General features: G+C 48.5%; 1 protein-coding gene across 1 annotated transcript; it reads left to right on the forward strand.

Annotated features, from left to right (window-relative positions):
* Window positions 1–10,515: 10,515 nt before the first annotated feature.
* Window positions 10,516–13,114, forward strand: LOC120695193 (probable RNA-dependent RNA polymerase 4). Its single transcript, XM_039978493.1, has 4 exons — window positions 10,516–10,685; window positions 10,904–11,042; window positions 11,144–11,313; window positions 12,863–13,114. Exons 1-4 carry the CDS (start codon window positions 10,566–10,568, stop codon window positions 13,112–13,114), a joined length of 681 nt encoding a protein of 226 aa, XP_039834427.1. The 5' UTR covers window positions 10,516–10,565.
* Window positions 13,115–13,693: the final 579 nt, after the last annotated feature.

A 13,693-nucleotide genomic window follows, 5' to 3' on the forward strand; every position in this document is an offset into this window, starting at 1 on the left:
CTTTACGTTCTATGCATAAACCTTAACGAAACCAACGTAGTTTTTAGAAATACCTTGTCGGTCAATTTTATACGAAAAGTGATTTTTAAGGTTCCAACACCTCTGGTGTACGCTTGTAGCTCTGATACTAGCTGTGGCAGAACCACCTGAATTATCCCGGCTCAAGTGCGCAGGCCATCACCATAAAGGCAACACAGGCTCAAACGCACTTCAAATGGATCAATTCTTGGTCTATCAGGTAACGTCCCGATACAACCACCGGTTCTTGGATCAAACAAGCATACCCCGCACGAAGGCGAGTCCAGAGATATTACAACCACATGTTTTACAACACAAGCTTAGTAGTGATTACAAACCAATTCAAGACGTTATTACAAAACCAAACTTAGTAAAACAGTTATACAAACCACAACTGTAAATTCAGAGTTTGAAAAGCAGAGGAAAAAGAACACGATGGCTACAACACGTCGCAGAAGTATACCAAGCTAGCCCAAGCATGGTATCACTCGTCAGGGTCATTGTCGGCCGAAGACGTATCCCACTCTACGGACCAGCCAGGAGGCAAAGAGCAAGGCCAAGATAAACTAGCGATCTGATCCTCAAGACTCATACCTGAAAAAAAAGGTTTCAACAGCAAGGCTGAGTATTCTAATACTCAGCAAGACTTAACCGTCAACGGGTATACGTAGCCCACCTAACTAGACTATGCAGGGTTCTGTGAGGCTCTGGTTTTCCTTTTGCTGAAAAGCAATAAAGAGTAGGTCCTTACTTTTAAATTTTAGGTTCCAAGATTCTAGTTGATTAACCATTCTATGTAAGCATCTACAATTCAACCATGGTAGATCTTTAAGCAAACATCAAGATTGATCATAATACTATTGCTCTTATTACTCTGTGTGGCAAAGAGATCAAGCAGTCCCAAACTGTGGGAAGAAGACGATTCGAATCGAATTTGTTAACCTGGCCAGGCAGACCTAACACACACGTTTGGAAAACCGTCGGGTCGTTCCCAAACAACCGTTTGCCTTTCTTTCCGGCTTGTGGATAGGAACACTCTCCCCGACTACAGGGCTCCAAGGTCCAACCTTGTCCCTCCTAGCCGTGGTGTTGATCAACATAAACATAAAAACCTATCTCTAAAGAGAGAGTGTCAGTATATCCACTCCCCGGTCCAATCGGTTACTAGGCTTACCGCGTACCATATTTAGGGCATGTGGCTAGCACGTTCAAAAACTTAACCAGCACTACCACACACCGCGACCTTAGCAAGTTCATCAACATAGACGGGGTCTCACATAAGGTCATGATATCAAACACAACCCCGTCCGTCATCCTTGTATTGATAACAGAAAGTAAACAAGCAATTCCTATAGAGCTCGCGAGTGACAGGCAATCACTCGACTTTTACCGGTCCTATAAGCTTAGCAATTATTCGAACTCAGGTCTAGTGTTCAGTACATAGGTTCCTAGGATCATGCATCTAGGGTTTCAATTCAAATCCTAAGAATTGTAAATGCACAAGTAAGTAATGACAATAAATGGTATTAATTTGAAATATAGGTTATGTCCGGGGCTTGCCTTCTCGGTAGTCACTAACTATTTCAGCCCTGGGCTCTACCGAACTTTGGTCCGGGGCTTCAGTTAGTACAACAGTGTTCACTTGAGCTTCGAAATCACCTCCGTCAGAATCCGGGATCAGCTCGTACGTCCCGTCCGATAGAGCAGTCGTATCTAAATGTAATGCAATAGATGGAATTTCAATCACACTTATTTCACGATAAAGTTGTAGTCTACAAATAGCAAACAATCATATTACATGGGCAATCATTTATAGAGTAGATAACTAACATATCTAACTACACAAGGCATCATGATCAACGGCACAAAAGAAGCTCACTAACTTCATAAACAAGGAGTAGTTGTTTCCTATAGCAAGTAAATCATGGTTTGCTAATAAATAAACAACTCAGCACAAATATAGTAATAAATTCAGCAAAATTTAATTCAAATAGAAAGCAAATAGAGTGATCTACCCTGCAAATTTCATACTAAAACATGCAGCCATTTATTCTAGACAAATCATTTATTCAGACAACTCCTAGAACAAGATTGAATTCTATAGATTGAACTATAGAAAAACAGAGGCTATAAATTAAACATAATATTAAAAAAGTTCTAACTAAGCTTCTTTAAAATTTTCAGGATTTATTCTGCAAATAATTAATTCTAAGAAAATAAACAAAACTGACAGAAAGTTAACAAGATTCGTTTTTATCTTCTATTATGGTCATAAACTGGTGCTCAATTTTTACAAATAGCAAAATTTGACTAAAACAAGGCTCTACAAAAATTACCAGGATTTTCTAAACAATGAAACTATTTAACATGAATAAAGCTCCCTTAACAAGCATTAAATCAAAGAAATAGCTAAACATAAGAAATGACCACTAAACATTTATAGAAATACTAGAATCACATGAGCATCTCACCATAAAAATTTCACAGCAAGATATGGCTTCAAACATCAGTTATGCAAAAGGTAAAAACAACTAGCATTTAAACACTAGTAAGACAAATCTATTTTTACAGCAAAAACTTTCAACTAACACCCAACATATTATGATTCTACTGCAAATATCTCTTCAAGAGGATTCCAAAACATCAAGATTTGCCTTTTTCTGATTTTTCTACGAATTTCTATGGAATTTCAAAGTTTATAGCAAAAATCACAAAGGGGTCCCTAAAGGCACTATTCACTTGAGTCTACTGCTATTCAAATAACCCCCTGGGCTTTCTTGAATTCTAACCAAGGGGTCCTCGGCCGTGGTCAGAGAGGGGTGGGTGGTTTGACTGTCCAAATCCGAGGATGTTCAGCAGGCCAAGGCGCACCTCTGGGTGGCTTGGGAGGTCGAGGGGAGGACCGGAGCTAGGGCGTCGACGGCGAACGACGGCTGTTGGAGCTCGGGAAGCGGCGGTGATGTTGTTCCGGTGGGGATTGGGTGAGGAGGAGGGGTGGGGGAGCTGTGCCAGGACACGACGGAGCTGCTGGTGAGGTCGATTGAGGGCTGGGAAGGGCGGAGGAGCTGGCGAATGAATGCACGGAATAGAATACGGGGGTGCCACTGGTTCTAGAGCGCGCGTGAGATAGGGGTCCGGGGTTCTACCCCGAGCGGTCTACGGCGGTGGCAAGGTGGCGGCCGCGCGGATGGGTCTGGGTGGCGTGGCGAAACGGGGAGGGCACAGCGCAAGGGGTAGAGGGCGGTGGGGAGCTTTTGTGCGACGCGTGGAAGCCAGCGCGAGCAAGAGGTGGCCGGGGAGGCAGCCCAGAGCGGCGGGCGGCGCTGCCCAGCGGCGGCGAGGAGCAGAGCAGGCAAGCAGGCAGGAGGTGGAAGAAAAAGGACTAACACATAATTTCAAAAATTTCAGGGACCTGACTGTAAACTAGCAATAACTTTTAATCTAGGGCTCAAATGAAAAAGTGCCCAACATGAAAGTTGTTCAACTTTTCAAAATCTACAACTTTGCTGTTGTGCAAAAATTTATTTGATCAAAGGTTAAAGAGTTATTTTTGAAAACATAAGGAGAATTTGAATTCGAAGGACTTTTGTCTTTTTCAATGCAAAATTACTTTAAATCTAGGCTGAATTGAAAGATTTCCTGCCAAGCAATGGTTACATTACATTTTGCAAATAAACCCTCCACAAAAGCTATAATCACACAACCTATTCAAATAAAACAATAGAGAGGACCTTGCATAAAATCATAATTACACAAATGACCTTTATATTTACAAAAAGATCCTTTTTCAAGCAAATCAAGCACATGATGCATAAAATAGATACACAACTACTGTGCAGACACCTAGGGTGTCACACTGTTGTCCATAGGCTGCTTGCCCCAGGACTCTGATCGACTCCGGTACGCGGCGCCGTGCTGGGACCGGTCCTCCGATGCGCCGGGGATCTGGACCCCACGGTCGGGGTCACCTCCTATCTGCCGGACCGCCAGTCCGACGTCATCGAGAGTTGGCAAGGATGCCAGCACCACCGTTGTCAGACACTGATCCTCGCAGAGGGGAGTGATGCCCTGGGGAAGGATCAGATGCTCTGGAATGAGGCCTTCCCCAGTCATCCCTTGCACCATGATCCCTTGTAGTCGTTGGAGCCGGTGTAGCTCCAGGCCATCCGCGACCTCTGCTGCAGGGGGGCGATCCGGCGCTTGTGGAAGTCCCCCACCACGTGCATCGAGGTGAGGCCGCCCTCCGCCAGCATCCTGATCTTCTCCAGCACCGGGTCGAACTCCGATGGCAAGGATGGCTTGGCCCTCCAGACCTTGCGGTCGGAGGTGGGCTTGGAGGTGGGCAGGTCGAGGCGTTTGTTGGCGTCGTCTATGGCAATCACCCATTCGGTGCGCCAGAGATCCCACTTCCCACTGGAGAAGGCGGGGATGTATGGCGTCGACGGAACGGCCCTCGCCTGGAAGTAGTACGCCCCAAGCTCGTCCTTGCTCCTGCCGGACTTCACCAGGATGAAGAACTGCCTGAAGAGGGTGACGCAGGGCCTCACCCCATGAAGTGGGCAAAAGTTGCCACCAGGAGGATGGAGTGGGGGGCGAGGTGCTGAAGTTGAAGCCCGAAATCTTCCAACAGCAGCAGGAAGAAGGACGAAACCGGCAACGCCAGTCCGGCGAGAATGTGCGGGATGAACAGCACAAACTCGCCGGGCTGCAGATTGTGGAGTGGAAGACGGCCCGCCCGAATCCTCCCGGCGAGCTCGGGGGCCGTCCACCCAAGCATACGGCGCACCGCATCCAGACCCTCCTCAGACTCGTAGCGACGAGGATGGCCAAGGGACGTCATTTCTGTGGAGGCGCCGGTTGCAAGGGAGGTTGATTGCGCAAGGTGAGGGGACGCATATATTTGGGAGGAGAAGGCAATGAGGAGGCATGGCCGCAATCTGTGGCGGAGTGCCCCATAAGTGCCATCTCGCCCACTCGTCCCGAACCGTCGCGCAAGGCACTCACACTATGTGCTAGCCACCCAGACCATGACAAGGGGCCCGGGCCCGCCTGTCATAAGAAGAGGGTCGCAAGCCAAGGTGTGGAAAGGCGGTATGTGAACCGTCATGCGCGTGCAATGTGTGGGCGCGGCGGAACCCGAACTGTCGCGCCCGCTTAAAGCGCAGTCAAGTCGCAGACTTTTCGGGAACCGCTCAGAAGCTCAGTAACCGCTGTACCACGGTCTGCGGCAGGACACCCGAGGGATGGCTCCTACAGTACGTACTGCAGCGCACTGGAAACAACCAAGTTACGCGGTGCAAGATCACAGTAGTGGCCCCACCTGCGGGTTCGTAGCCTCTCCCGAGGTGGGCCCGGGGCCTCTGTCGGTACCCCGTGACTGGGGTACCCACTACTACTATGCCAAGACTAAATATGCGTAGTAATCCATAACTACGTCCTAAGGACCTGAGTAGCCAGATCCCTATGATCTGGCTCCTTTTCGCCGGGCCAACGGCCTCGGACCCGTTCCGCCGTGCGGGGATGGGTCCGGTGACGCCACGTGTCCCGGAGGAGGAGATGCTCGGGGCCTTCAAGCATGGGACCGGACCCCAGCCAGGTCCGGGACCTCCACGTGCTCATCCGGACCCCCGGCCGGGTCCGGGACCGAGACTCCCGCGTGCGCAACCGAACCCCCAGCCGGGTCCGGGACCGCCACGTGGCCGTCCGGACCCCCGCAAGCCACGGCTCTGCGCTCCGCTCGGGAGGGGTCCAAAGTTGCCACGTGTCCCACTAGATAGGGCTCGGGCGCAAGCCTTCCTCTGGAAGCATCCCCTACCACGTGTCCCACAGACACATGCCGGGAGATAAGCCTTCCGCTGGAAGCTCCCTCACCCACCCGCATTAAATGCGAGTAGTGGAGGCGTGCTCTGCACCCGCCGCAGAGGCGTGACAGGCTGCACTGTAGATCGCGATTTACCGAGGTATTACAATGCGGTCACAGGCGCCGCCCACTCCTCCACGATAACCAGAGGTGACAGCTCATCTCTCCATCATGACGCCTACGCCGTCAGCATGAAGTCTACGTGTTAGACTGTGCACCTACGCCGCAACCTATCTCACTGGTGCCGTTCCGACAAGACGGGGCGCAATGGGCAGGGGATCGATGCCGGTCTGAACGCCCACACAGGCAAGACAAAGATCCAGGACAAGATCTCCGTCGACAGTAGTGAATAGGAATGAGGTGGAACACTGTTCCATCTCGCCACTGGGGCCACCTGTTGGGACCCAGTGACCTTGTAAGTGCCTCTCTCTTGGAATATAAAAGGGTGAGCACACGCAGAGCAGGCAGGTCTCTCCCCGGGGCTCCTCGCTCGTCTCGCCTCTCGAGCCTCCTCTCTCAGCTCGCTCGGCTCTCTAGACTCTCTGAGCTCTCTCCATATTTCCTTCCTCCTTGATCTCTCAAGGAGTCGAGCAATACATCACACAGTGGACGTAGGGTATTACACTCCGGTGGCCCGAACCACTCTAAATCTTTCTACGTTCTTGAGTACTCGGCTAGATCAGGCAAAACCTCTAGCGCCCCCCGAGTTTCACACCCTCAGGGTTAGGCGGGTGCGTTACGCCACCCGGCTGTGAGTTCTCATACCACGACACATATTTACCTTGCTTGTCATTACAAACCACAGAGCACATTGCTTTCTACTATATTATATTTCATTCTGATCCTTGGTCATGAAAGATTCTCCTTATTCGTTATTGAAGCCACAGTACTATTTACCACTGATTGTTTGTTTTGCAGCAGAGTTTACTTTAGGCTTGATTTTTTACTGTGCTTTTGGAAACCGCATGCCTGATGAGTAGCCTAATATGATACCAATTGAAGAAAATCATATAACTGATGGTTGTGATTAGTCTCTCACATAGGACCTTGCAAAATCTAATGAAACCTTGACTTGGACACTATGCTTCAGTGTAACAATCAAAGGCCACGTCACTTTCCTTAATTTTCCTTTCACCAAACAATTCACAATTTCATGATGGATTTCCAAATCACAATGATGTTCACTAGATTTTTGTCTAAATGTTGCACGGGTATATAAATATAAAGTCAACTTTAAATGCTACCGAGTTTTAGAGGGTTGTTGCGCCCTTTATTCTGATATTGTATTTATATAAGATTCAGGAAAACATCTCTTAGCCACAAGGGGCCCACCAACGCAAAGAGAGTTTTCTCCGGTTTATTGTTAGGAGCCTTGCGATCCTGATATTGTGTTTGTGGTGGATTTATATTTTTTCTCTGCTGAAATTATTTTATTTATTATTTTTCTCTAGTTTTGTTACAATAGCGTTGGTTCATAAAAAACTCATTGTTGTTTTGAATTTTTGTAATGCTATCTGGATGAACTCAATATGGAAAAATTGAGCGGCTCGATATTGCCGAAACTAATTTGGTCACTGACGTGGCAAAACCAATAGCCACAGCCCACAGATTCAACTCTTAGGAGCGTGGTTTTCTTCAACAAGTTTTTCTTAAACTTAAGGTTATGGGGAAATTTCATTTTTTTGAAACTCAGGTTTGAAGGAACATATTATATTTGTGTGCTTGGCACTACATCGGTGTTTCCTTTTGGAAAGAATCACATCATTTTGGAGTTAGCTTGTATAACCTTTAATTCTTTTCTAACCGTTTGTATAATGATTATTTTAAGAAAGGAAATTTCTATTATGATTTAACTTTGTAACCAAATATGCATCTGCTGCATATGTTGTGTCACTTTAACACACTACAAATAGTGAGTGGTGTTAGCCTTGTTGGGGAGTACTCATGTTTCATTTTCTTCTACTTTTTGGTTGGGTTTGCCATTGTTTTAATTGGACTAAAACTGTAGAGTATTTTCTTGGATTATTTGATAGTTCTCATTTAGCACCGATGTAGAAGAACAGCACAAAACATTCTGCTCTTCCTTTTTGTTTCCTCTAAGAAGAACTGTCACTTCAATTGCAAATTGACCTTTTCAGTTATTGGAGTGCTTCAAACCACGTAAACCATGGGTTCGAAGAATATCGCTGAGAAAGACTGATCAGAAGAAGCCTCAGGATTATCTTGGATCCAAGTTGGAATGCATGTTATTCCGCGAATATTTTAGAGCTAGGAGAGAGCTAATTCGAACACAGAGAGGCTCCCCGCGTCGCTCTCCCAGGCGACACGGGGGCGACGCCCGCCGCAGCCCGCCCCCCACCTCAGGCCGCCTCTGGTAGCCGCCGCCGCTGCCGGCGACCATCCGGGCGGTGGCGGCGGCCCGCGGCTAAGCCGAAGTCGGCTCAGCTCGCAATCCCTCACCCTCTCCTTCCTCTTCCCCACGTCTTCCTCTGCCCGGACTTCGGACCTCGCCGTTCCTTCGCCGTCGCCGGCCTCTGGGGCCGGATCCGGCCTTCCTTTCGGCGGATCCATGGCTCCCCCGGCTGGATCTATCTCCATCGCCGGTCGTGGTGCTTGTGCCCTCCCGGGCGCTTGTGGCTGCCGGTCGCACCCCGTCCCCCTCCCTGGGTGCTGGCGGAGCTCGCCCGCCCCGGTGGCTCTGGTTGCCGGGGGCCGTGGCTCCGCTCGCCCTGGGGCTCTTGTGGCTTTGCCGCCGCTGCCACCTCTTTTGGTGGTGGTGGGCCCGTGGCTGCCGGATCCGGCGCTCCCAGGTCCGGATCTGCCGGTTCCCCTTGCCGCCGTTCCTCGGGTGCGCCGGGGCCTGTGGATGCGCCGGATCTAGGGCTGGGGGCGCCTTCGTGCCCCGGGTGGCGGGGGGTGGGGGGCTCTGCCACGCCGCCGTCCTGCGGCTATAGCTACCACCGCCCTCCTGGCGATTGGGTGGCCGTGGGCCTGTGTCCCCGCCGCCGCCCCACTGGTGGTTAGTGGACTGGGGTCGTTCCACGGCTAGCGCCGCCCTTGTGGAGCCTGGATGCCGGCTAGGCATGGCATGGAGGTTCTTGCTCCTGGTGAAAACCATGTCCGTGCTACGGACAGGCGACGATGGCGCCTAGTGCGTCATGTCCCTGTTAGGGGCATTGCCATGGACACCTCCTATGCCTCCCCTGCTGATCTTCGCATCTCGGCTGCCGTCCTCGAGTCTGCCTTGGGCTACGGTCGCGGCGATCTGCCCTGGCATTGAGATTGGTTCCCTGGTGAAAACCATGTCCGATGCTCAGACTGACGACGTTGGCGTCTAGCGCGTCATAGTCCCCGTTGAGGGCGTCATCTTGGGACTTCTTCACGCTAAGGGTGGTCGGCCTTTGGAAGTTACCTACCGTGCTCCATTGATGCTTCATCACCTTGGTCTGCTTACGCTGCAGCTACCTTGACGGATGCTTTGCTGTCGTTGTGATGGCAGATGCTTTGCCACCCATATTTCGCTCGGTCCGGCGGATACTTTGCCGCCCTTGTTACTCCTACTCTGGCGGATGCTTTGCCACCGTGTTTGCGCTGCTGATTGGTCATCTCTGGCGGATGCTTCGCCACTATGGAGCTGCTTATTCTGGTGGATGCCTCGGTGATGCTGTTCTTCATGTAGGTTCATCTGTGTTAGGTTGTTTCGTGGGTCTTGGCGGGTTGGTGAGGTCTTCTGCTCTGTGGTCGTCGTTCTGCTAGTGCTGTGGCTGTTTGTTTTCGTTGGCCCCTTTTCAATTTTTTCTCTGTTGTTACTCCTTTGTGTGCTTGTGCCGGTCAACTCCTGTTTGGCTAGCATCAAGTTATGTTTGTAATCTGCTTCCCTCTTAATGAAATACGTGCTAAGGCACGTTCGCGAAAAAATATATTTTAGAGCTAGATTTACACCCAAGTACTTACTAGCGAGGCTGGATTTCTCTTTATCCCTATAGTTCCATTGATGTGCTTATTTGCTGTTAAGAAGGCTGGAGAATGTATTGACCTTAAAAATAGTACCATGCATCATAATATGCAAGAAATAAGAAGTCATGATTTTAAAAAAAACTTGGCCTCATGGGGGAAGAAACCACCGATCATTGAATAAGAGAAGACCTCTCACGCAGGCCAAGAAAACTCCTGAACCCCTACCCCATCCTTACACAGGGTACCATTACCCGTGTGAATGCGGGCCAGGACCTTCCTTTTGTGCTTTGGCGTGGCAGCAGGCGAGGGGATTTTTTTAACCCCAGCCATCCACTGGACATGAATAATCTCTGTATTAGACAAAAAATGTTGATTACCGCGAGGTTTGGTAGGATTAACACATTGGGTGCGAATTTTATTCTCATCTTGGTGAGGAAATCATGCACAAATTGCTGTGAAGTGCTCTAAGCTTATGTTGGGTTTATATTTGAGTGGACCATGTTTTTTCTTTCTTTTTTTATGGTAATTCCCTTCACTAAAAATTTGAGGACATTTGGGAAATTTAACTCAATGTCCTGCTGACATGTGGATCCTTACCTCCTTGGACCACATGCTAATGAGAATGAAGTGGTAATCATTAGTTAGCATCACTGTAAAAGTCATGCAATTAAATTAATGTATTCCCTTCAGTTATGTCCTGGGTGCAGCTGCAAATTGTTGGCTGGCATATATGGATCGGCTTTTGACAGGCGGCATTCCTAAGAGCGAGCGGAAAGAAATAAAGAAGAAGATGCTTGACTTGGTTGACATTTACTATTTGGCTTTGGATGCAGCGAAGTCAGGGAACAAGGTTATTTCCAATCCTCGGCTCATATGTTTTGTTTTGATGTGAGAATTATTTGACTGAAGAATGAGAGATATGTATGAGTCTGGCGGAGATGAAATAATACAGGAACACATAGAAGAAACAGATGAACATTAAGTCTGAATATGTTTAAATATTTCCTATGTCACACTTTTAACCTTAAGATTTTTTTAATCTTCTTTTGCCCATCTGGCTTAAAATAGATCACTGTTCCTGAAGAGCTGATGGTCAAGCAGTACCCACACTTCATGGAACGATATCCTGACTACCATTCGGCATCCGTGCTGGGCAAAATCTATCATGAAGTAAAATCACAAGAGTCTGAAGCTGATCCTTCAATCAGTAAGTGGCTGATAAGTCTCATATCCCTCTTTCCCTTGACAACAGAGATGGTAACTAATTTTCTCCTTTTTTCCACGTTGTTCTTTTTTTATTATTATCAGAGATAGTGCCCCTGCAATGCTTCACCGAGGTAGCAGTATCTGAAGATTACAAGCGCCGTTGGACATCTCTTTATCAGGAGTACTTGAGGGAGAGCTCTAAACTTTGTAAGCTGGAGGACAAAGCGGAGAGGAACATCAATTTCCACGAACTCTACCAAGAGTACAAGTGGGTAAGTATCCTTTTGCCGAATGTGTAAGGAACATGGCACCTTTTATGCCATTTCAAGTGATTTTGGTGATCGAATGACAATACAACACTTGGACTAATATGATTGTTAAGATGATCATTCTCAGGCTTTTAGGTTCAAGTGATGACAAAGAGAAAGAGAAGATATGCGTAGCAAGGGCCGAAGGGCCGCCCCTACGAAAGCTCTTCGGATCAGGAGCACCGGAAGAACCGACGCCAAGGGCATCGGTGCATCCGATGGTAGTCGGAAGAACCGATGCTATGGAATTCTGGTGTAGAAGGGAATCGAAGCCAAGTCAGCCTATAGGCACCGGTTGAACCGACGGGTCAAAAAGGGGCATCGGTGCATTGGGCGTCCTATATTCCAGAGACGATGTCAAGCGCCCAGGAGAAGATTCTTCAGCACTGGTTCAACCGACGGTGCATCGGAGTATTGCGTCGGTGCAATGACGTCAGCGCCCAGTAGAAGATTCTTAAGCACCGGATGAACCGGTGATGCATCGGTACAAAGCATCGGTTCAACCGGTGGTCACTGCGTCAGCTGTCAGGACTTCAACGGCTACTTCGGTTTATGAGTGACCGGAAGAACCGACGCTACCACTGCCAGAGGCATCGGTTCTTCCGGTGATACGCAGATTTTCAACTGACCGTTGGAGCAACGGCTACAAGACTTGGTGGCCTATATATACGCCTCACCCCGGCCATTTGAAGCTTGCTGGAGTCCCAAGACACCTTATACACATCCAAGAACATCTCCAAGCCATACAAGAGCTCATAGATCATATCCTTAGCTTATAGCACTAGCTTTGTAAAGTGTGAGTGCTAGATTAGCTCTTAGTGAGTGTGATTGCAAGGCCTTGAGCCTTTGTGCTGTGGTTCTCTAGTGAACCAAAACAAGAGCTTGGTGCGCCGGCACCTTGGAGCGTGAAGCTCACCGGCAACGTCATCGACCCTCCGACTTGGTGTGGAGCGGCGACGACACTTTGTGCGGGGGACGTGGAGACCCCCATCATTTGTGGAGAAGCTCCATAGTGGAACCCGGGGCCAAGGTGACCGTGATTGTGTTCACGGAAGAGACTTGGTGGCCGAGTAGCAATACTCTTAGTGAGTGCTACAACAACGTGGATGTAGGTGTGCCTTTGTGGCTAACCGAACCACGGGATAAACACCCGCGTCAAGAGTTTGCTATCTCCTATCCCGCTTTTTAAGCTTCCGCATTTATTACTTGCAATCTTTGTGCCTTTACTTTCATAGAGTAGTTTCTTGTTAGGAAAGGCTATAGGGTGCATAACTCTTTTGGGATATGGGTTTTACACTAGAACAACCTAGTTGCACATCTAGATAGCTTGTTTTAGTTTAAGTTTTGTGCAAACTAGATGGAGCCATAGGTCTAAGTTTTTTATTAGTGCCTAATTCACCCCCTCCCCCTCTTAGGCTAGAGAACCTGATCACTTTCAGAATGGAAGACATTTAAAGTTCAAAGGCTGCCCTAAGAGCAAGCATGTTTTTTTTTTTCTTGCGGGATTTTGCAGATGCTGTACAAGGCCGAGGAGTTTGAGTACAGCCCGAGGGAGCGCTTCGATCTCTTCAACGAGGCCTGCGCGGTGTACCAGGTGGTGTACGAGCACGCGACGTCCTGCAACCAGGTCAGCAAGTGCGGCTTCGCTTGGAAGGTGGCTGGTCGCGCGCTGTGCCAGCTGTACATGCTGAAGCACAGCGGAGACACCATGCTCTGCTCCTTCTCCGTTCTTGAGGGCGCTTTCAAGAAGAACCACCGCACGTAGCGCCTAGCGCTTTGCGTAGTTGGAATGCCTTTTGTGTGTCAATCTGATGGTGGAGCAGCACTTTGTAGTGATGCTATTAGGCGATGCACAAGGTTGCGAAGAAGCAAACCTTTTGGCTACAATTCACCTGCATCTGATACAGAGGACTGTGCCTGTGCGCATTGTATGTATCGCTCTTGGAAGATCTTAATGGTGTACGTATGTGCTAGTATATGGTATGTGCATCGACTGGGTTCATTCAGAACTAGAATCTGGAACATGTCCAAGTCCTCTGTTCTTGGTCGTCCCGGAATTAACCGAGTAAAGTTGTAGCCTCACCTTCTGTAATCTGAATGAAATGGAACCCTTTGACACTTAATAACGGCATGCATCTTTAAACTTTTATAGGTGCCACTTGGACATCTCACTTGTGTGATAGCCCAGGTTTTTAAAACACTAATTAAGACTAAATTCTTCAAATTAGCAAATTGAATTGGGTTTACTTATGATAGTACGATGAGTACGAATATGAGTAAGAACGTACTGGCCACGACGGCTACAATAACCTCAAAAGAGGCCATACCCAAATTTAAGGGTACT

This window comes from Panicum virgatum, chromosome 2K, assembly GCF_016808335.1.
Source record: "Panicum virgatum strain AP13 chromosome 2K, P.virgatum_v5, whole genome shotgun sequence".
Classification (NCBI taxonomy): Eukaryota; Viridiplantae; Streptophyta; class Magnoliopsida; order Poales; family Poaceae; genus Panicum; species Panicum virgatum.

Bases quoted from the DNA above. Each gene is read 5' to 3' on its own strand.
- LOC120695193 (XM_039978493.1), top strand. From the start codon at position 10,566: ATGGATCGGCTTTTGACAGGCGGCATTCCTAAGAGCGAGCGGAAAGAA. The intron at 10,686-10,903 runs GTTATTTCCAAT...GGCTTAAAATAG, and splicing joins CAGCGAAGTCAGGGAACAAG to ATCACTGTTCCTGAAGAGCT. The intron at 11,043-11,143 runs GTAAGTGGCTGA...TATTATTATCAG, and splicing joins TGAAGCTGATCCTTCAATCA to AGATAGTGCCCCTGCAATGC.